The 23,281-nt window shown below is 39.0% G+C and overlaps 1 protein-coding gene across 7 annotated transcripts in view; it reads left to right on the top strand.

The window, feature by feature from the left end:
* LOC129780016 (protein slit) overlaps window positions 1-23,281 on the top strand; it is a 382,554-nt gene that overhangs the window by 348,332 nt on the left and 10,941 nt on the right. For all 7 annotated transcript variants that reach the window (XM_055787862.1, XM_055787861.1, XM_055787860.1 and 4 more), the window contains 10 exons: window positions 5,712-5,855; window positions 5,942-6,177; window positions 15,176-15,317; window positions 15,407-15,550; window positions 15,615-15,830; window positions 15,994-16,151; window positions 16,250-16,403; window positions 22,450-22,668; window positions 22,731-22,802; window positions 22,863-23,231. In XM_055787862.1, coding sequence (XP_055643837.1) covers window positions 5,712-5,855; window positions 5,942-6,177; window positions 15,176-15,317; window positions 15,407-15,550; window positions 15,615-15,830; window positions 15,994-16,151; window positions 16,250-16,403; window positions 22,450-22,668; window positions 22,731-22,802; window positions 22,863-23,231 — 1,854 coding nt within the window. The remainder of the gene's footprint in view (window positions 1-5,711; window positions 5,856-5,941; window positions 6,178-15,175; window positions 15,318-15,406; window positions 15,551-15,614; window positions 15,831-15,993; window positions 16,152-16,249; window positions 16,404-22,449; window positions 22,669-22,730; window positions 22,803-22,862; window positions 23,232-23,281) is intronic.

Below are 23,281 nucleotides of genomic sequence, written 5' to 3'. Positions count from 1 at the left end.
TCCTTCGGCAACAATTCGGCCCAATCGTTGACGCATGCCTGGCATAGGAGCACTTCCATGTTTATAAGGAGATCGGAATTGGAGTAGATTTGTAGATCATTTCGAAAGGCCAACAGTTCTTCGAACGAACTCAAAAATACTCCCAAATGAGAAATTCTGATTCCACGTACATTCATCGCATAATAACTAACGACGAGACGTGAGTGTCCTTTTTCCGAAACTCAGCCACGATTGAAAACCTTTCAATTTCTTACTATCAAAATACTTACAAGGTTTATGCCTCCGTTTCCCTCAACCTGTTAATTACATATGGTAGGTACATACGGTTTAACAATAGATTAAAATATCCATTATAAAAAATCCAGGTTGAGCCGTATTTTTCGAGAAGAAGGGGGTGTCGCCCCCACTTACCCTACAAGATTGGATATCGCATCACTAAAACGCCTATTTTTGGTAGATAACATAATTTTCGAAAAGTCATTTCTAGGGTGCATTCTTGAATGTCTAAATTTCAGAAATATGAAAAAAACATTTCGATTTTTTTTAAATTTCTAGACTAGAATACTCCTCTTTAATGTATTTATGTAATTTTCGATGGTTTGTCGGTCGCGCAAATCAAATATTGGTTCTACAGGTCGGACTCAATTATACTATATCAGCTGAAAGGTTCCGGGATTTTTCAACAGATGGCACCACTAAAAATGAACAAAATTCATTTCGACAGGTTCATCTGTCACTAGTTTACGAGGTCTGTTCAAAAAGTATCGCGACTTTTGAATTTCCACGGGTTACGTAAAATTTTTTTTTTTATCCAAAATATATATTTTATTAAGGCTCATATGGCGTCAGCCTAACAGGGCCGGGAGTTCAATATTTTGACAATGTTTGCTTAGACTATGTTAGTAATATGTAACCGATTACTCGCGGTTGACTCGAGGTTAGTATTACAAGTGTTCTCATAATTGGTCTGTCGCAGTCTTCGATGCTCTGTACGTGTGCCCGACACGGGATACTTCCTATTGAGATGCAGCTGACCATTAATCAGCAACGCCCCCCTGGTCTGTACCCCATATCTAGCGTGGTGCGTCTTTCTCGACTCGAGGAATCCAGGATAGAATGGTCACTAGCCGGCGCAATCATCAGCTCGTGTAGAGTTGTCATGAGCGGTACAACCTTTGGCTCTTGTTGAATAATCAGTGGACTGCACAACCTTCGGCCCGTGCATCTGTAAAGAGTGTGTGTATGTATTGCCGCGACTAAGTAAAAGTTTATCGATCGGATAGGAGGGATATGAAACGGGGACACAACGAAGGAAATCGTATTACGTAACATTGATGTGTGTAAATTCTCACGTTTGACATGTTCTTGACATGTTTCTAAATATAGAAAAGTTCGCAGAGTATGTAAATTGCGATAATGTATACATAAAAATGATACAAATTAAACATTAATAGTATTTTTTCAAAGAAAAATATTATAGTTTTTGCTCGAAAAACTTCTTCCATGTAAATGTGCCAATCTTCCGGTGTATGGACTTGTTGTAAATTTAAAAGGCTATCCATAGTTATTTTTTAAGATTTTTAAAAACATTTTTGATAATTTATTTGTGAAAATTTGAACAATTTCCTACATTTCATCCTTTGGCAAGAATTCTGTAAGTATCATAGTTTTTATGCATAAATTTTTGTAAAAAATTAAGAAATAAAAATTGGCTTTTTCCAAAAAGTAATCTTATTCTTCGAATATTTCAAGTATACAAAGTTGCTTAAATGACCCATGTCTTTACACCCACACCGTTTCACCACTATCTGTGATGGTGCTGCCAACTCCTAAGACGAGTTGGCATGAAATTCGTCTTCTCCGTATGCCACAGTCAACATTCGAAATGCACCCGCGCATTCACACAACATTTGATACAGGTTCTTTGATCCATTTTTTTTGAATAAGTGAAAATCGAAGGCGAGCCAAAACACGTGCAAGCCAAGGAGCTGTCAAAAATTAACTGAACATTCAAAATGAGCGAAACTGTCGGCATAATTGGGAGACATGAGTACCAACATAACGCCACTAAATAATCGAAATTGGAATATACGTAACCCGCGAAAATTCAATACTCGTGATACTTTATGAGCCTACCTCGTCTGTGTGGAATTTCATGACATTTCGTTTATTTGTTCACAAACTACAGTTGTTTAAGTGTCACCACCTGAGCATTCGTATAGAAAATAGAAAAAAGAATATCGTATTTTATTCAAACATTGTTTTTTGATGGGAAAAATTCCTGAACAATCAATGCAGTGGTTGACTTCTTCTTCTTCTTCTTCTTCTTATTCTTTATTTTTAAGAGGCTTTAAACTTTGCAGTTAATTCGCCTCTAGTGGTTGACGAAATGTTTTTCCACTTCTGTTCCTTCGAGAACAACAGTTTATCGGTGGTTTAGTGAATTTTCACCTCACTCTGAAAATTTAAAAAAAATTTCATTAAAAATCCTGGGACTTTTCGGCCCACGTAGTATATCATTCGAGTATATACAATTTTGGATTCGATTATACAACCATTCCATGCCAAACCGATATAGTGGTTCTCATATTTTCATGAAAATTAGTAGTTTTGTTGCTTATTGCAGAACATTAGACCCGTATTTTTTTATTTTTTCATAAGGATGCCCGTTTTTAGATTGGAAACGGTGATCGGACAAACTTCTCTGTTTTTCAAAATTGACTTTTTTCAAAACTTCACATCTTTTGAACTACAAAAACGATTCAGATGATCGACGTATCAAATTAAAGCCAGTTAGCTGGTCTGGTTGTTATTCTCGTAATTATTGATTGTATCTGTTTTCATAGTTTTCATTGTCTCGAGACCAAGGGTGCTATATCTTTTATATTTTTTTCTTAATAGCTGAGAATTTTACATAACATATCCAAAAATTAAAGATGTGTTCTTTTTCGCTTTTGAGTTCAAAATGATTTTTCAAAGTTAACCGATGGTCTAAAAAATCATTTCTCCATTTTTTCCAAAATGACGTTTTCAAAAAATCTTTATTTTTGAACTACTGAACCGATTCAGATAATCGAAATTTTAAATTGGAGCCAATGGGCTGGTCTTCTTTGAAAAAATTTCACGTTGCAAGCGTGATACTTAAAAAAAATAATTATATTTGCATGGATTTAGTTTAGTCGCATAGGAATATCGAACGAAGACATATTAACTTTGAAAAATCATAACGTAAGAACGAAAAAGAACACTTATCTGATTTTTGGATATGTTATGTAAAAAATCCTTAGTTTTCAAGAAAAAATATAAAAAAATACGGCGCCCTTGGAAACGGCTACAATCAATAATCACGAAAACAAAATTAATTTTTTTCGCAAGTGTAATATTTTTTCTAGCTCGTTGGCTTGGCTTCAATTTGATGTATCGATCTTCCGAATCGGTCTAGTATATCAAAAGTTATGAAATTTTGAGAAGAAGAAAAATGGGAAAAATGATATTCCGAACGATTTTTCAAGAAAATAAAATATAAAAAAGTATAGTGTCCTTGGTCCCGAAACTATGTAAACTTAAAAAACAGATACAATAAATATTTACGAAAACAAAATCCATAATTTTTGTAAGTGTGATATTTCTTTTTCTTCATAATTGCCTTCAATTTAAATTTTGAAAGTTTTTGAATCTTCAAAAAATGGAAATAACATGATTTTTCCGACCGCCTTGAAATCGAAATAGTCACCCTAACGAAAAAAATAAAAAATACGGATCTAATATTTTGCAATAAGGAACAAAACTACTAATGTTCATGGAAATGTGAGAACCACTATACTGCCCATGATTGCATATGAGACGTAAGCGACAAAATGAACAAAATCGACTTTTTCGCCATTATGCATTCTCGCAATGTAATACGCTTGCTCAACATGCAAACAAACATTTTTTGTTCGAAAATATTTGAGCAATTTTGAAAAAAAAACCTTTTTGAAAAATCTCTGTTTGTCCGCATAACAGACGTAGTTCCATACAGCTTTCATACATCGTTCGAAAATCAACAATTGTCAGTATTATGTGCAATAAGCTAAATCTACATATGAATCACATTCTTTGAAGAGTCCAAACATGGCTGTCGCGATAGTGTCTTATTACTTAGTGTTTCGTAATAGATGAATATAAGAAATCATCGAGACGCTGCTCTTATACTTCCTATTTTATGTACACTGCAGTGCGATGAACAGAGAGAAGCAATTGTGTTTTTTAATGTTATAATTACCTAAATTTCTGCATTTAAATCTTCAAGTAGACAATGAAACAATCAGATCAGTAGTAAAATTTAAATAATATTGATTCTTAGCATTGTAACTCCTCGGATTCAACATTGAATTATTCCACATACTCAGCATTCACTCATACCACTGGTGTAAGTCACTCTACCATCTTTATGCGATTGATCGTGATATCGGTAAATCATGTTGCTGAAATTAACAACATTGCAGATTGCCTTTACAAATTCAATTAATTAAAAAAAAACACGAACCTACTGGTCTTATCTTATCCCAGAGTATTCAGGAAAGAAGTACTATCATAGACTCGCAACAAATCGAGAGCACCTTTTCCAAACAATTCACTAAATTTCTTTCAAACCTTTTGATTTTATCCGATAACAACTGAAACTACCGACGGAGACATTTTGACTATTATCGGAAATGTGAATACTAACGCTGCAGACAGGACAACCTGGTGATTACGTCTAGCTATGCGAACAAATGCCGATAATATCCTTCAACTGGACAGATTATTTCATTGGAAATTTGCATGGCTACGCTTGTAGGCAGAAAAACAACAAAATTGCGTTTTCCCTACACTAATAATGTTGGTGATTACGTCTCCTATGCAAACATGGCCAGTATATCGGTTTGGCATGGAATGCCTGTATATACAGTTTGAAAAAAATATTTCAAATATGATTTATTTCGAGAAAATGTAGTATTTCTACGTTAAGGTCAAATTAAATTGGCTGTTATAAATAGAATGTATTCAAAATCGTGATTTTTGAAGATATCGATTGAATTCTCACCAGGAATTGTTCATAACGAAATTGAGAAAAATAGAAGTTGGGTGTCAAAGAACAAATTGCAGAGCGATTTAAAAGCTTTGATTTGGTTTGTAAAAACAATCAAGTTTATTATGAATTTTTGGGTTAAAATTAATGATAACACATTCAAAGCATCTATCTTTCAAGTTTTTCACTTCCAATATGTTATTTAAACCCACTAATTCAAATGTCTCACAACTATATCCCGTACTAAATTTTCTCACCTTTAAACGGAGGCAACTTAATCGTCTTACATAGCGTACTTGCTAATGTAAAGTCAGTTTACGGTAAACCCGAAACAAAAAAAACTGATATAAGACTTTAAGGGGATGAATCAATTAAATTCTTCTTTTATATTCAAAAAACGAACAATATATGTATGAAAAACCAATGAAAAATGTTTTTTGATTCGATTATAAACAGTGAAATGAAATCAGAGACTGTATATAATCGAGTCCGTTCTTTTTTGGATCGCGATAAGTTAGTCGTTCGTAATGAAGAAAAAATAATTTCATGGTTATTGTTGGAACCCTCGCAAAACATGGAGTAGCCTATTTGAAGAAATTTCATTTAAACATTATTGAAAAAAAATTGTAAACTAAACTTCCCCTTCCATCGTTTGCAGAGATCTGTCACATAATGCTCTCACGGCGATTCCGAAACGTGCCTTCAAAGGCGCCACCTCGCTGAGGAGTCTACAGCTGGACAATAATCAAATCACTTGTCTGGATGAACATGCAGTCAAAGGCCTGGCAGAGTTGGAAATTCTGTAAGTCAAAAATCTCGCCACATTTTATCACCATTGAGGATGACGCAAATTCCTTTTCCGTTTTTTTTTTGTGTTTTCATTCACAGAACACTCAACAACAACAACATCACAACGCTGCCGCGAGACATGTTCACTGGAATGCCCCGTCTTCGGGCCCTGCGCCTTTCGGAGAATCCGTTCGCGTGCGATTGTCACCTTTCGTGGCTGGCGCGATTTCTGAAAAACTCCCCCCGCCTGGCGCCGTATACGCGATGTCATTCGCCGAGCCAGCTGAAAGGTCAAAATGTGGCCGATTTGCACGACCAAGAGTTCAAATGTTCAGGTGAGTAGCTTACCGGAACTTTGATTTTTGCATTTGTGTTCAGATATTGATACCAGCTCAGGAAACATGTCAATCAAACAAATTTTATCATTTAAAAATGTGTCGGAAAGGGTTTTTCATCACACTCATGTTTGTGTGTGTTCACATGTTCCACTCAATCTGCATGACTAACGCGTAATCCAGAGCTTCTCATACGTTTTTTTCCGATTCCTACATGACCTCTACGAACGGAAAACGAGTGAAGGAGAGAGTAAGCAATAATTTTCCATCCCGATATGTACGTGACACTCATGAATATGCAAATGTTAATTTATTTTTCACCTACATCCAGGACTCCACCTATCGGCCTGCATTTTCCGCCGCAGCCACCACTCGTTCACTTTTTGCCGTTCCGCCACCAGGCCAGACATTTTATATTTCACTCATTTCGTTCGTCACGTTCTATTCGATCAATAAAATCAAATTACTGGGGAAATAACGCGCCTCTGTGCACGAAACATTCTCATCTCAATGGCTTCTCTCCATTTTACAACATGATGTGTACCGAAGGAATTAATGAGTTCCATTATAAGAGCAGAATAATTTACTCGTGGAATAGTTTGTGGTTGCATGTGTGAAAATATAGTACTACATACTACACAACTTACAGGTTACAAATAATGCGTCTGAAATGACATCATGAATCAATAATGTTGGAGAGTATGGTATTAAGGTGTCCCATAAGTTTCCTTCCCTTTGAATGCGAAATGAATACACGATTTTTGTTGTTTAAGACAGTGATAGGCATGAAAGAGGCCCACCTTGGATATTCAGAAACTTTTCTCAATTTCTGGACTTTTTTTATCAAAAATTCAAAAGCCCACCCCCGAAAAATAATATTAAAATCACTCAAAACCTTTGAATAACTCCTCGTTTCTTCATGTTATGACAGAGCTGTGCGGTATTTTTAGCAATCAATATTGTATTAAAAGCAGCATTAGATAACGGTTTTCGAGAAATAAGAATAGAAAACAAGTATAAAAGCCCGAGTTCGAGAAACAACAAATCACACAATAAAAGCAAAAAATGAAAAGCATTAATATCTAGTGTGGCCTCTTGAAGCTTCAATATTAAAGAAGTTTGGACATACTATCGACCAAGTATCGAGGTGCTGAGGGACGATTTTGTTCCACGCCTTCTGGAGAGCCGTGAAATAAGTGTCCTTATTGGTGACACCATCTCTCACCACTTTGTTGACAAGAATGCTTTCCGCATACTTTGCCACATACACGGCCCAGGCCGAGATAGATATTGTTCTCCTTCATGCGCTCCTTTTTTACTCTCAGAAAACACTTTCCAACTTAATTTTCTAATCAGGAGCAATATTATCACGTATTTGCTGAACAACTGCTGAAGCATCATTAGCCATGTGGATAGCGTGATCATGTAAAATAGCTTTGCATTCCAGCCGGCCTTGGTTCAATCCCCATTGATGTCGTATGGACTTTTTTTTGGCACAATCCCAAATGAAAAGAGAAAAGAAAACAGAAAGAAATGTCTGCACGCATACATACAAACCATTTTTAAGCTTTTAAAACAGCTCATTATTTGCGTATTTGACTCTCCAGCACACTAAATGGCATCATTTCTGCCAAAGATGAAATGTTTCCTGCCAAAGCTAGTTTGGGTGTAGCAGTATGCTTCGGGTCGTTATCCCGTTGGAAAACGAAGCTAATTCGTAGACCAGTTTTTCGAAGCGATTCCGCCGTCAATGTAAACATTTGCTGTCATGATTCCGTGAATTCGCACCAGATTTCCAACACCAGCCCAGTAAAAGCATCCCCACACCACTACATTGCTTCCTCCGTCCTTGACTGTAGCCTGCAAATGACGTTCCTGCAGTCCTCCTTCATCCTTCCGCCATACTCTTTCGCGCCCCTTCTGGTTGAAAAGCTCAAATTTCGATTCGTCAGTCCAAAGTACTTTTTTTTCCAAAAGTCTTTGGGTTTGTAAACATGTGTCCTGACCAATTCCAACCGTTTCAGTTTATTTTCTTGCAAATGAACGGACTTTTTTGTGAATCTGATTTTGAGTCCATGCTCAGCTAGTTTGCGACGTACGACGTACTGCTAACGAGAGGTTTTCCTGAATTACTTTGACTGATACTTTTGGAGATTTCTTCACTTCCCGGATGATTCGTTGATCCGTCCGGCTTTCGGTCTTCCGACCGGTCTCTTCTGGATCTGTCAGCAAGCGAACCGTAAGCTTTGTGCTTGTGCACAATTTCACGGACTGCTCCCCGGCATATTCCGAACTTCTCTGCAATATTTCGCTGCGAAATCTGCTGCAAATGGTCCTGAATAACAAGATTTCATACTTGCATGCTGATTGTCTTTCCATCCATTTTGATTTTGTTGAAAAATCTTTGCGTAGACAACAACAATCGACTTGACTTATATGCCGACGTAAACAAAACTTTGTTTATATCACGTCAATTGAATCACTGAAAGGTTGTAAATAATAACACACAGCCCTAGCTGTCATAACATGTAGAAACGAGGGGGTTACTCAAAGGGTTTGAGTGATTTTCATATAATTTTTTTGGGAGTGTGCTTTTATTTTATTCATCTCATATTTGCACACTTCAAAGAAGTCATGTAAGGAAGTAAACAAAATCTAAAAAAGATAGCAAATCTTGTTAATTACTTAACAGAGTAATAGTTAATATACAATTCGATGAAATTAGTTAACCGTTCTATTCTATAACCTTTTTTCATCTCTCAGGAAATCTAATTATGCCCTCTTTCCAAAATTCTTGAAGCTCATTTGCAAAATAATCATCTAGGTGCGTTTTTATTTCACTTATGGATTTGAAAGATTTCCACGGAGAGAATTCAATCAAAGTGTAATAATGTATGTCATACGGCCAACGCAACATGCAGTCTTGCATGTCAACGCCTCGTCGGTTCGCCAATGTTGGCCTTTATGGTGGCCAGGGCTTGACAATTTCGAAACTAAAAGGTGAAAATGATTTGTTTACTTCTTCTTTTCACTCCAGTCAATTTCGATTTCGATAGTGTGTATTCAACAGGGCTCGACAATTTCGAAACTAAAAGATGAAAATTACTTTTTTACTTCTTCCTTTCTCTTCAGTAAATTTCAATTTCAATTGTGTGTATCCACTAGGCATACTGAAACATCGATTCTTCAATTTCCTTTTTCCATTCTGCTGTCGTTTCCTTTGAATTTAAAAGCAAACGCTTTCACTTGACGATTTAAACTGCCCTGTTTATTATTATTTGAATGAATTATATGTCATTTCAGTTTCAGTTTCACATATACTTCGGTATACTTGCTGGAAGATGCTTCTTTCAGTTCTTCTACTACCGCTCAGATTTTCCGAAGGCTATTCTTGAATGTGTCCACTAATCTGTCCGCAAGGTCGTCCAATTCCTTGACTGGGAATACTTTAAATTTAAATTAAGTATTATTAAGTAATTAAGTAAATTTAATTTAAATTAAGTATTATCAAAAATGCTATTCACCATACTGGTACAGCATTTACTCAAGCGAGAGGCGAATTTGTGTATAATATATATGACAAAGCACGAAACACAATGACCGGGAAACAACAAGAATATACAGCCCCCTCTTGTACAGTTTTTACGTCAATGATATGGATGATTGTCTAACTAGAGACTGCACGCTGAGACAACTTGCAGACGATGGAGTTATTTCCATCACGGGTACTAATCCCGTCGCTCTGCAAAAGTCGTTGCAAGATACCATGAACAATCTGTTCACGTGGGCCCTCAATCTGGGTATCGAATTCTCTACGGAGAAAACTGAAATGGTCGTTTTTTCTAGGAAGCATGAACCCGCCCAATTCCAGCTTTACCTATCCGGCAAAACGATCCAACACTCTATGTTTTTCAAATACCTGGGTGTATATTTTGATTCTAAATGTACCTGGGGGAGACACATTGCGTATTTGAAACAGAAATGCCAGCAAAGAATCAATTTTCTCCAAACAATAACCGGAACATGGTGGGGTGCCCATCCAGGAGACCTCATTCAGTTGTACAAAACAACGATATTGTCAGTGTTAGAATATGGCAGTTTTTGCTTCCGATCAGCTGCCAGGATTCATATTCTCAAGCTGGAGAGGATACAATATCGTTGCTTGCGTATAGCCATGGGGTGTTTGCATTCGACACACGCTTACTCTTCGGTTCACAGAATTATCCTACAGATTTCTCATCCGTTGCAAGATCATGAATCCATTGGTGATTGATAACTTCGAAAATCTACTACAACTGACTCCTCAGTCAAGTTTTATGTCTTTATGAGTACCATGAGTACCTTACCCACGACGTGCACCCTTCACCAGGCATCTCCAACCAAGTTTGCTTCCCATACTTTTGCAATTCCTCTGTCATTTTTGATCTGTCCATGCGACAAAAAATCCATGGAATACCAGATCACCTACGCTCCAATGTTATTCCGTCGATATTTTCGGAAAAATATGGGAAAGTTGGATCTGATAAAATGTTCTTTACTGACGGTTCATACATAAACGGGTCCACTGGCTTCGGCATCTTCAATGAAAATTCCAGTGCCTCTTTCAAACTCAAAGATCCTTGTTCCGTGTATGTCGCAGAAATGGGTGCGATATACTATGCTCTAGGGATCATTGAAACACTGCCCATCGACCATTATTTTATTTTTTCAGACAGTCTCAGCTCAATAGAGGCAATCCGCTCAATGAAAGTTGATAAACGCTCATCTTATTTCCTAACAAGAATAAGACATCTATTGAGTGTTTTGGTCGAAAAATTATTCAAGATTACCTTAGCATGGGTTCCCTCTCATTGCTCGATTCCGGGGAATGAGAAAGCAGACTCGCTAGCTAAGGTGGGCGCTTCAGAAGGCACACTTTTTGAAAGGCAAATTGCCTATAATGAATTTTTTCACATTCCTCGTCAGGACACACTCGTTAGTTGGCAGCGCATGTGGAGTGAAGATGAGTTCGGTCGTTGGTTACACACGATTATCCCTAAGGTCTCGACGAGTGCATGGTTCAAGGGATTGAATGTAGGTCGTGATTTCATTCGCGTGATATCTCGGCTTATGTCCAATCACTACAACCTAAACGCGCATCTCTATCGCATTGGGCTCGCAGCAAACAATCTTTGTGATTGTGGCGATGGCTACCACGACATCGAGCATGTTGTCTGGTCGTGTATCCGGTTCCATGCTGCTCGCTCTCAGCTCTCTAGAGCACTGAGAGCAAAAGGCAGACAATCGGATATCCCCGTCCGGGATATCTTAGGTAGCCGGGATCCTGATCTTCTGCTTCATCTATACCTGTTCCTCAGAAACGCCGATGTCAACGTTTAATGATGTTTCCTTCGTTGTGTCCCCGTTTCATATCCCTCCTATCCGATCTAGAAACTTTTACTTAGTCGCGGCAATACATACACACACTCTTTACAGATACACGGGCCAAAGGTTGTGCAGTCCACTGATCATTCAACAAGAGATATCCGGGATATCTTAGGTAGCCGAGATCCTGATCTTCTGCTTCATCTATAACTGTTCCTCAGAAACGCCGATGTCAACGTTTAATGATGTTTCCTTCGTTGTGTCCCCGTTTCATATCCCTCCTATCCGATCTAGAAACTTTTACTTAGTCGCGGCAATACATACACACACTCTTTACAGATACACGGGCCAAAGGTTGTGCAGTCCACTGATCATTCAACAAGAGCCAAAGGTTGTACCGCTCATGACAACTCTACACGAACTGATGATTGCGCCGGCTAGTGACCATTCTATCCTGGATTCCTCGAGTCGAGAAAGACGCACCACGCTAGATATGGGGTACAGACTAGGGAGCGTTGCTGATTAATGGTCAGCTGCATCCCAATAGGAAGTAGCCCGTGTCGGGCACACGTATAGAGCATCGAAGACTGCAACATACCAATTATGAGAACACTTGTAATACTAACCTCGAGCCAACCGCGAGTAATCGGTTACATATTACTAACATAGTTGTAAGACAAAAACTGTCAAAATATTGGACTCCCGGCCCCGTCAGGGTAACGCCACATGTGCCTTAATAAAAAATATATTTTGGGAAAAAAAAAATATGACAAAGCAATATTTTTGGAAGGCACACACATCTTAACGCTCTTAAAAACAGGTGATTTCATTTATGCATTTGACGCTGTCACACAATAGAAAGTTTCTTTCCTGTCAAGGATGATATCACTATCTCAGGTTTTCCAAAATAACTCTCCGCCGTCGCGATTGGCTGCGAATATTCTACTAACATTTCTTTCCTTCCACTGGTGACTGTGAGGAGCTGACCGTCGTCCGTAATGACTATTTATAGCTCGATTCACCTAAACTTGCACAATGAGAATGCTTTGCTACTCCCAAGCGTATTTCAATGTGTTCTTTGTGCAATTTCGCTGGTTCAGTTCAATCGCGGAGAGCAACTACAAGGTGTACAGTCTACACAAACTCAAGTTCTCAGTGGTCTTAATGTCAATTTTGAGTGCGATCTGTCATTTAGTTGGTTTACAGCGTCATTAAGAACAAGTAAACTTTTTTATGCTCGGCCAATTTTGATATGGATAATTCTATTGGTAAAATGTATTGTGTTAAATTTTGTGTCGCAAACAAAATGTCATGTACCGAAACGTTGAAAATATTGCAGAATACATTCGGTGATGTACGTAGGTATGAACGATTCACCACGTCAAGGGCGACCATCAGCTTCTTCAACTGATAGAAACATCGTCAAAATGAAAGCGCTGGTGCTCGGAAATCGTCATTTAAGTTTGAGAAAGCTAGCTCGTGAATATCTAGTTTTGGAAATGAGAAAAGTCGCCGCACGACTAGTGCCGAAAGAGGACAATTTTCGTCAAAATTTTCATCGCAATGGAGTGGCTGAAAATATGCTTGAACGATCAAATTCTGATTCCTTGTTCATTCGACGCATAATTATTGGACGACAAGACATGGGAAAAATGGCAATGAGACACATTACCGTTTCGTGGACCCGTTTAACAGAATTGAAGACATAAAAACGAATTCGCTGCGTGAACTGAAGACAATTTCTGAATACAGCTATGAAAAGTGTTTCCATTACTGTATTGTTCGCAGGAAAAAGTGTATTTCTTCAAAAGGGGCCTTTTTTTGAAGGCGATAATATAAATTTAGATGATAAATAAAACATTTTCTTTAAAAGTCCAACGTTCTGGTATATATTTGACAGAATGTAGTTGTCGAAGTGGTAGACAAAATGATACATTATACAATAACGATAAACAATCATGATTTCCACTAAACAGATCAAACACAAAAAATTTTTGTAGGTCGATATGCCTAGAAGCCAGCGACACAATCAATCTGATGTGGTTTGAGTAGTCAGGAAGGGGGTTTGGATCTCTCCAAGACAGTTATCGGAGAGTATATCGGATGTGGCTACGATGCATTCTCTCCATCCGAATGATTTGTGTGTGAGCGGTAATCACACCCAAAAAGCTACGTACTAAAGAATAATATTTCGTTTTGATGGCATAAACATCTCTGAAGTTATTGGTGCTCCGACGGACAAATCCGAGGGCATTTAAGTTTGTTAGCGTCGAGAAGCTTCCCAGCATTCAGTCGGAAGCACATATCGTTTATAAACAGAACCAAGATAAGAGGTCCAAGAACGATTCCTTGCGACACCCAGATGTGATGGAAAAAAACCTGAATATCCGTTGACAGCTAGTGAACGTCATAAGATTCGTCGTTGTCGATCGTATACCGACGAAGCCATGTTGATACTCAGATATCCGTAGGTGACTTGCGGCACCTACAGAAAATTATGAACTAATCCCCAAATACTTTTGCCATGCAACATAGAATGGAAAGGCCTTGATAGTTTTCAAAGACATGATTAGAGCCCGATTTAAAGATCGTCAAGCATCCGATTTGAACAGAGGTTTGTAAGGCTGTACCACTTGTCGAAGGGTGTCCCGTTTCCAGCGTCAAACGAAAATTGCCTGATGTTGGTTTCGAGGACTCCAGCGTTTGTTAGGTGTTGTTAGTAGCAGAAGTTGGCTCTACCAGCTCCACCATTTGTAGAATTACTTGCAGTAGTATTGAATTATTGGAAGTCAAACTAAGAATAAATAAAAATACAGAATGTCAGATCCGGAGCGAAGGTTACTGTGTTCAAGAATTGCTGTGTCGATCGATGGATCGCTATTTTTCCCGCGTCTCTAGAACTTCGGGTTCGGTTCGAGAAGAGCCACCACAACTTTTCGGATCAGCTGCCTTCGTTTTTGCCACCTTCAAGTTTTATCTCCCAATTCGTTTCAGGACATTATCTTTTCCATGGATAGGCGAAAATTTTCATTACAAGTGTGCAGGATCACTTTATGAAGCGCTTGTACACTCTCACGTAATTCAGTGAAACTTACTCATTAAATTAAAAAATGCTGCAATTTTTGCATTAGGGTGGCCGCGAAAATGGTCATGTCAAATTTTAAAAAGCGACCATGTACATTTTGTTCAGCCCAAAAAATTGACCTGTGCAAGGTTTCAGCTCAATCGGACATGATTTGCTTCAAAGCGCTCAAAGTTTTAATTTTTTCATCCACGAAAATTTTCCAAGGGAGGAGTAGAGGAAATTTGTAAAATCGATTTTTTTTATGCCAAATGACTTAAAATGCATGAAACGTTGAGGTGTGGTGTCATCTCGTAAAAAAATTTTTTGGACTTAGCCTGAGTGACCAAAAAAATCAAAACTTTGAGTACTTTGAGGAACCCCTAAATCATGTCCGATTGAGCTGAAATTTTGCACAGGCCATTTTTGGACCACTAAACAAAATGTACATGATCGATTTTTAAAATTCGATGATGATTTTTTTCCATACATCCATTGCCACCCTAATATACATATTGCAGGCTTTTCTGGGTGGAAGCTGAACAAGGATTCTAATAGAATTCTATTTCACAGGCCTAACGGAAAACGCTCCAATGGAATGCGGTGAAAGGAGTCTTTGTCCGCATCCGTGCCGTTGTGCCGATGGTATTGTGGATTGTCGGGAAAAAAGTTTGACCAGCGTCCCCGTTACGCTTCCGGAGGACACTACTGAACTGTAAGTATAATCAGAAGAGCATCTGCTCGCTGGCGGACCGCACTGAGAATCGTATAGAGTGAGAGATGATAATGAAAATATTTTTCCAGGCGGTTAGAGCAAAATTACATCACCGAAATCCCCCCGAAAGCGTTCGCGAGCCACCGACGGTTGAAGCGGATAGATCTGTCCAATAACAACATTTCCCGGGTTGCGTACGATGCTTTCAGTGGCCTAAAATCGCTCACTTCGCTGTAAGTTCCCTACTACAAAGCTCACTTCATTATCATAAATAATTTTATCACCCTTCTCCGGCAGTGTCCTCTATGGCAATAAAATCAAGGATTTGCCAGCGAGTGTTTTCAAGGGATTAACATCCTTGCAGCTGCTACTGCTGAACGCCAACGAAATAACGTGCGTGCGAAAAGACGCTTTCAAGGATCTGCAAAATCTCAGCCTGTTGTCGCTGTATGATAACAATATACAAACACTAGCCAACGGCACGTTCGACTCCCTCAAGAGCATTCAAACTTTGTAAGTCAATATTCTTAGCTTTAAGTTAATCGGTTTATGTACAAAAAAACAATGTTTAGGCCTGTTTAAAGTCTAGCCGGAGTTTTTTTGCATTTTCTTCCCGTTTTATTATCCCTCCATCTGTGACTACCACTTACCGCCTCTCCGCTTCACCTCTTGACAGACACTTGGCACGTAATCCCTTCATTTGCGATTGTAATCTACGGTGGCTCGGCGACTATTTGCATCAGAATCCCATCGAGACGAGTGGAGCCCGTTGTGATTCGCCGAAACGCATGCAGCGACGCCGAATCGAGGCGTTAAAGGACGAGAAATTCAAATGTGAGTCAATCTGGAGCACTTTGCCGCCAATCTCTGTCCCGTGTTGAGCAGCGAGGATTTGGAATGAATCGCTTATTTCTGTTTGTTTGTGTCCGTAGGTACGGAGGATTACAGCAAAGTAAAATATGCCGGCGAATGTCGGATGGATCAGGAGTGCCCAGCTGCCTGTCACTGCGACAGGACAACGGTCGACTGCTCGGCCCGTGGATTGAAGGAAATTCCGAGGGATATTCCACTTTATACCACTGAACTGTGAGTACTCAGAAGCGATTCTCATTGTTTATTGGGGGTAGTTCGGATGCTTATTTGCTTCAGAACAAATTCAACGTGTGAAAAAAAATTATTTATTTATCGACATTCTTGACACAAAGTCACACATATTGGTTACGGGCACTTAATACTATTCTTAAAAACTACTCTGTTGACGTCAAAATCAAAATATCCACACACGTCATTGAAAATCTGCGGTATCTGTCGAGCAGGCTATTGTAGCCATAGGCAGTACGGTGTCTTTGAATCCATAAAAATTGATGGGTCTGAGCCTAGGGGCACGGACGTGATCATGACATAGGACTGTGATTGTGTGTAGTAAATGCATTTGAATTGAGTTTTTTCATTGTTCAAAATCTGTATTTTTTCTCTTTCGATACATCAAATAGAAGCCCTGAAAAAAACAGTTTCCTGTATTAACTTGTATCCTTTAACGGGTTAAATGAAATAACGTGGTAGAATCCGGAACCACATTATGTTCAAAAATGTGCACAGAAAGCCATTACTACCCTTTTTCAGTCATGCGGAAGAAGACATCATGAATCATTTTTAAACACAAGTCTAAATAGTCAAGGTCCACATAAGTATAACCCTAAATCAAATAAATCTATGACTAAATACAGAAATACATTATAAACAGAAATAGCATTTTCTCCTTCGTCGCCAGGTTGTCCGGAACATTGTTTTCCCGTTGTTGACAGTTGTAGTAACTGTCTAGCCCGGTGATGTATATTGAGTATTCTATGGCCATGAGTGTTCTCTTGGGAAAACTTATTGGGTGTTAAGTTCTGTTATGTATAGGAAAAGGGAAGGAGAATGGGCATGTGCCTTCGAGAAAATGAAGCGGGTTTCTTAGGAAGACAAATATGGGGAGCATAATATTAGGATCGCGACAATTCAAGCTATCATAATCTGATATGCGTGAGTATATTCTTTCGATCTTCTAAATCAGCAGCCAATTGAATTCATTAATTGCATTCTTTACATAACCAAACAACATGTTCGATATTATGGTATCCTGGACCACAATTACATAAATTGTTAGTAGCAAGATCTACACGATAAAAACGTGAATTGAGCACGAATTAATTGGGCAACATACAATACAATAACTGATAAATGCCTATTACCGGTAAATGGAGAATAATTCATTATACGCATTAACTCACATTGTGAGTTAACGCCCGAATTTAGGCAAACAAGATAGCTCGTTGCGCCGGGGAGGAAAGCGAGTGGCTAGTGCAATCGAAAGAAAACATACCCATTTTAATCATCAATCGTTAACTTTTTTACTATATTCACTGTTCATGATTTAAGCAAAAAAAATTCTGGATAAATTTCAGTCTAATGGTATATAACACAACATATTTAGCAATAACGATTTTGAGTAATATGCGTTTGAAAACTCTTAATGAATCGTTACATTTTTCGTAGAGTGACACCCCTATATATAAATCGAAGACATAGTCCTATGTCAATAGGGTGGTATTGCGAAGCTGGCGGGTTCAACATGTTCGTCGCCCAACGCGACGTTTTTGAGCTTCTTGCGGGCACAACTTGCGGATAAATTATTAAATGATGATCGAACTCAGTTTGTAGACACCTTTCACATTGGACCTTTATCTTTATCTTTATCATTATCTAGCAATATATTTTATAATTTGAAGACGATTGAACAACAACAACACATGCACAGTCATATTATAGGGGTTTCGCAAAAAACTGCAACTATCTTTAGCTGTTTTTAGCCTTATCTACGAGTTTTTTGGTGTGTTTGGAAGGAATATTTATCAATTTTTTCATCAAGTGGTTTTTAAAATCTTTATTTTTAGAAATTTAATGTTTTCTAAATTTCCTACACAGATAACTTCCAGTTTTATACTGGGATTGATGTCGGAAGATTATGGAGGATTCTGATCCAATACACCAGCGACGAACGTGTTAGACAATGAGCCAAAGCTCAAGACATATAAAGTTCGTACATAGTTACATTACAATTGCTCAAAAGTTATTGATATTCCTCCATAATCTTCCGACATCAATCCCAGTAGATAACTAAGGAAGTTATCTGTATAGGAAATTTAGAAACCATTAAACCAATTTTTTAAAATTACGATTGTAAAAACCACTTGATGAAAAATTTGATAAATATTTCTTTCGAATACACCCAAAAAAACTCGTAGATAAGGCTAAAGACAGCTAAAGATACGTGCAATGAACATGGGATATCATACTAATTGTGGAATTCGGAAACTGGGAAACGCCTTCGAAATCCAGTTGTGATTTCAACCAGCGTACGATTATGAGTCTGAGTCAATTTTCATACATTCGCCATTTTTTGAGAAATAAAAACCATTATTCTGAAAACAGGTAGCAAGCCTTTTAACCCTCATAAGACACTATGACTTTATCTGAACAGAATGTTCCGAAAGATTGTTTTCGATTTTCAAAAGAAGGTAAAAGAGATCTGCATGGTGGGGTACGATTACGGGTTTGAGTCATTGTATGTTCGTTGAATTTTAGTTGGCTGTTTGCTCTTGCAAGCGTTAGCTGGTCCATCGAGTATCTGATCGACGACTAACCACGGCTGACCTTGCATTTGGCTGTGTTTACTCGCACTGACACCACTTTACTAACCGAACAATATCAGCGCACAACAATCTAGCATCGAGTTGATCGTACGATATAACTTAAGATCACCAGCGTATAGCAACTTACAGGAGCTTAAGTGGTCACACCTGATGGTATTTCGAAGATCTCAGATTTGACATTATGAACCTTGGCGAAGGCATAACTACATGACAAGTAAGAGTTCAGCCAGCGAACAATCCACGGAGGCAGACCAATGCGATACAGTTTTGAAACGACGAGATTGTGAGGTACTTTATAGAAAGCCTTCGAGAAGTCTATGTGCACGGCGTCTACTTACTGACGCTTCTCAATGCTGCGGATAACTGTGCTGTTGAAGGACATCAAGTTAGAGGTTGTCAAGCGCACCCTGTACCTCAGTCTCTCGCAACATGCCCTTTCTCCCCGCATTTCCTGTACAGGTCAGACCTGTCGGGGCCTGTGCAGTTTCATGCCTGATGTCAGCCCAAACACTTGAAGCATCTCTCCATCCGCTTGATTACCTGAGGCACAATCTTCAGCGGACACACCGACCAGCCGACTTGATTTTGGACGTCTCTACCATTTTGTTGGCTGCTACCGTCGAAAGCCATATCGACGCAGTCTGTGTGCCACCATACGCCTTCCTATTCGGATCGTCATCGGAATATCGCCCAGCATGCACTGTGCTAGTAACTCCTACCTTAGTTTCTTGATCCCTCCGGCGTCTCCTGTACCTCAACCTATCTTATCCTTAGCCTTGACTAGTGCCTTTTCCGCAACTTCGGCTCGCGTAATCAGCTCCTTCTGTTCGCGGTTAGCAGCCGTAACGGCTGATTTGATGCTCTCTTGGTGCATGATCTTGGTGTGATTAATGTTTTTGTTCTTTGATATACTTGTAGAGTTTGTTTACTCTTTTTGACCTCCATCAAGCTTGACCTCCCATGCTGCAGTCTTCCTTAAGAAGTGGTGTTAATAGACTTCTATGTGAACACCTGCGTTGGGGCAATCTCTTCCTGTGGTTCTTGCTGCAGCCCTAGGGAAGTGTCATTTACAGAGTTCGCTGTGGTCGTCCGCACTGTCGATCTTTGTTGTCTACAGCTCTTTGTGTGTGCTAGCGAACGTGTCGCCTCTCCGAATGCTGTGTTGTCATTTATCTTGTTCATTTTGTTTATTTAATCGTTCGTATACATGGTTTCTTGGGTCTCAACTCCGGGTTGCTATCTCCGCTCGTTATACATAGTCGCTATTGGCGATCCCATGGTGATCTTTGCAAGCAGTTAGGCCATGCAAAGGTTGACACCGCCTTTCATGGGGACCGTGTAAAGCCTAGACGAGCATCGAACGTACCCAAAGACTTGCCAAGTTATTACCGGTACGGGAGCAACCGCACTATCAGCCCACACGCCGTTTCAGGAAGGTGTCACCCTTCCTTACTAAAAGAGCAAGACAGCACGACTGTCAACCTTTAGCGTCGAATTCAATTTACTGTCAGGAACCAAGACCCGAAGAGCTATTCTAGGCCGGCAGCTCCACGGCTTTTTATTGTGTGGCGGGAGATCATACAGGGCTCGGAACAATTGACGTTTAAGATAACGTTCATTATCATAGTGCTTCAGTAAAGCGTCCCAAGTTAGTGCATGATTCTCCGCACTTATGCTGCTTGACTGGAATGGCTTATGAGATTCTCCTTCCAGTGACTGTAATCCGCAGTGAAATGGACCATAAATGTAAAAGTATCACTTAAGGAAAACCGTCTCGACAAATCTTCGTCGAACTTTGGAAAGCCTTGGATAATCATAGGTGGAAACTCGCTGGAGGAGGATGATTATTGGCTGTAAGAGACGTAAGATGTAAAAATTCCTTCCCGACATGACCACACCATCCACGCTAGTCTACTTGTCACCTACCAAATGTACATGCAAATAAAATGGTGTACTCACCACACCTGCCCTTCTGGTCGGGAGAACCTTCGGTATCGGGTTGCAGTACCAAATAATGGCAGTATTTTCCACCGCCGGTATGCGAATCACACAGACGTAAATGGGGTTTGATGGCTACCCGTTAGTTGCATGTCGAAATAAATGGAAGCTGTAACCAGTGTTACCACATTTTATTCTGTACCAGAGGGGTTAAAAATCTTGCTCATCTGTACTTTTTTCCAAAAATGTGTACCAAAAGCATGTACCAGCTATAATACTCGTTGCAGGGAAAAAAACTAATTTATTAGCATGAAAAAAATACTCATTTATTCACTACTAATACTACATTTACATTTGCAAGTCATTCGTGTGTTTGATGACGCTTATACATAGTTTTTTGTTTCTGAATCTAGATATATTATATATTTATTAAAATTTTCGTGCTGTCACCACGATGTTTAATCAAATCTTTTAAACCCAAAATAGCGTTCATCGTATCGTTGCTGAGCTGATTTCGAAGTTTATTTTTGTTCAGATTATATTCAGAAAAAAAAATCGGAGAAAGGAATAGTGAGAACATAACAAACAAGACAACGAAGAGCCGAAAATGCAAGAATACCGTCAATAATTTTTATACATTCAATTTTTGTCCACCAATTCTGCACATGCTCGTTTTCTGAAGCTGTGATTCCCTCACGGAGTAATTTTATCTATAGGGTACAGAATTAATTATCCAGATCTTATATATTCCCATTGTAGAATCCTGAAAACGCGAACGCGAAACGGCGTAAAAGCCGTCATGTACCTTAATGTTGCTTTGTGCAAATGTAAGAAATTTCACACGGGGAAAACAATTTTACAATCTAACAAGCATTCATGTAGTATTGGAAGCGTTACGTTAGTTTTGTTCGGAATGGGTTTACAACGGATGGAGAACGAATACCGTACGCGTATGAGATTAGCGGACAAAAATCGTTTGCCTGGAAAGAATTGAAAGTTTGCTTACATTTTCGATGGTTCAACGCCTCTCTTTTAATATTCTTGTGCGATTTTTGTCACTGTATCAATAACAATACTGCTTCTACATCTTATTAGCTTATAAATCGACTAAGCAACGACATGATGAAGGCAATCTTGAGTATTTTAACGCTCGAGTATCTTTTTTATTTTCATGCTAATGAAAAAAAAATTACAACGCAACAAATATAGATGAAAAAGATTTTTATCCCTTCTAGTGCAGATTGAAATGTGGCAACACAGGTTAAAACTTGAAAACGATACTCAATCTTGTTCTGGATGTTTCTTCGCGGAAAAGAAAAGGAGTATGACTTCTGTGGGTTTCCAATGCGAAAATATTTCATAGTAGTAAAAATGAAAATTTATGGTATACCTCAATACTCATTTTTCGAGTCCCATTCCATGAGATTTTCAATGAATTCACTGTTCGTAGTATTCCCACAATTTTTACAGTTACTAACTCGTAAATAATGATGTTACAGCCTGCTTAATGACAACGAACTGACACGAATACGTTCGGACGGCCTCTTCGGGCGGCTACCGAATCTAATCAAGCTAGACCTTAGGCGTAATCAAATCTCCAACATCGAACAGAATGCCTTCGAGGGTGCCATCAAGATCCAAGAGCTGCTCATCAACGAGAACAAAATCCCCGAGGTACACAATAAGATGTTCCTCGGTTTGCATCAGTTGAAGATATTGTGAGTATTGCTTTGTCCATCCTTCTGATGTATGTAATGTTAACAAATTTTCCCCTATGAAGATCATTGTACGACAACCTTATTTCCTGCGTTATGCCGGGCTCATTTGATTATCTCTCTTCGCTAACGCAACTGTAAGTACCAATCGATGAAAACGCATTGCCCAAGTTATAATTTGTCATGGATCTTCGCAGAAATCTTGCATCAAACCCATTCCGATGCAACTGCCACCTTGGATGGTTCTCGGATTGGTTGCGTAAGAAACAATTCGGCGGACCGCCGGCTCGATGCTCATCACCAGCAAAGGTTCGAGACGTTCCCGTCAAAGACCTGCCCCACTTTGAGTTCAAATGCTCGACGGAGGCCGACCAGGGATGCCTTGGGGAAGGATACTGTCCCCCTTCGTGTACCTGTACGGGTACAGTGGTACGCTGTGCGCGGAACAAACTGAAAGAAATCCCGAAGTCCATTCCCGCGGAAACGACAGAGTTGTATCTGGAGTCGAACGAAATCTCAATGATCCATATGAATCGCATAAGCCATCTGAAGTCGTTGACTCGATTGTAGGTTCAACTCACCTCAGAAAATGAGCTCGTTTTTCTAAATGTTGTGA

Source organism: Toxorhynchites rutilus, chromosome 3, assembly GCF_029784135.1.
Source record: "Toxorhynchites rutilus septentrionalis strain SRP chromosome 3, ASM2978413v1, whole genome shotgun sequence".
NCBI lineage: Eukaryota > Metazoa > Arthropoda > Insecta > Diptera > Culicidae > Toxorhynchites > Toxorhynchites rutilus.
This window is presented reverse-complemented; position numbering and strand designations above follow the sequence as displayed.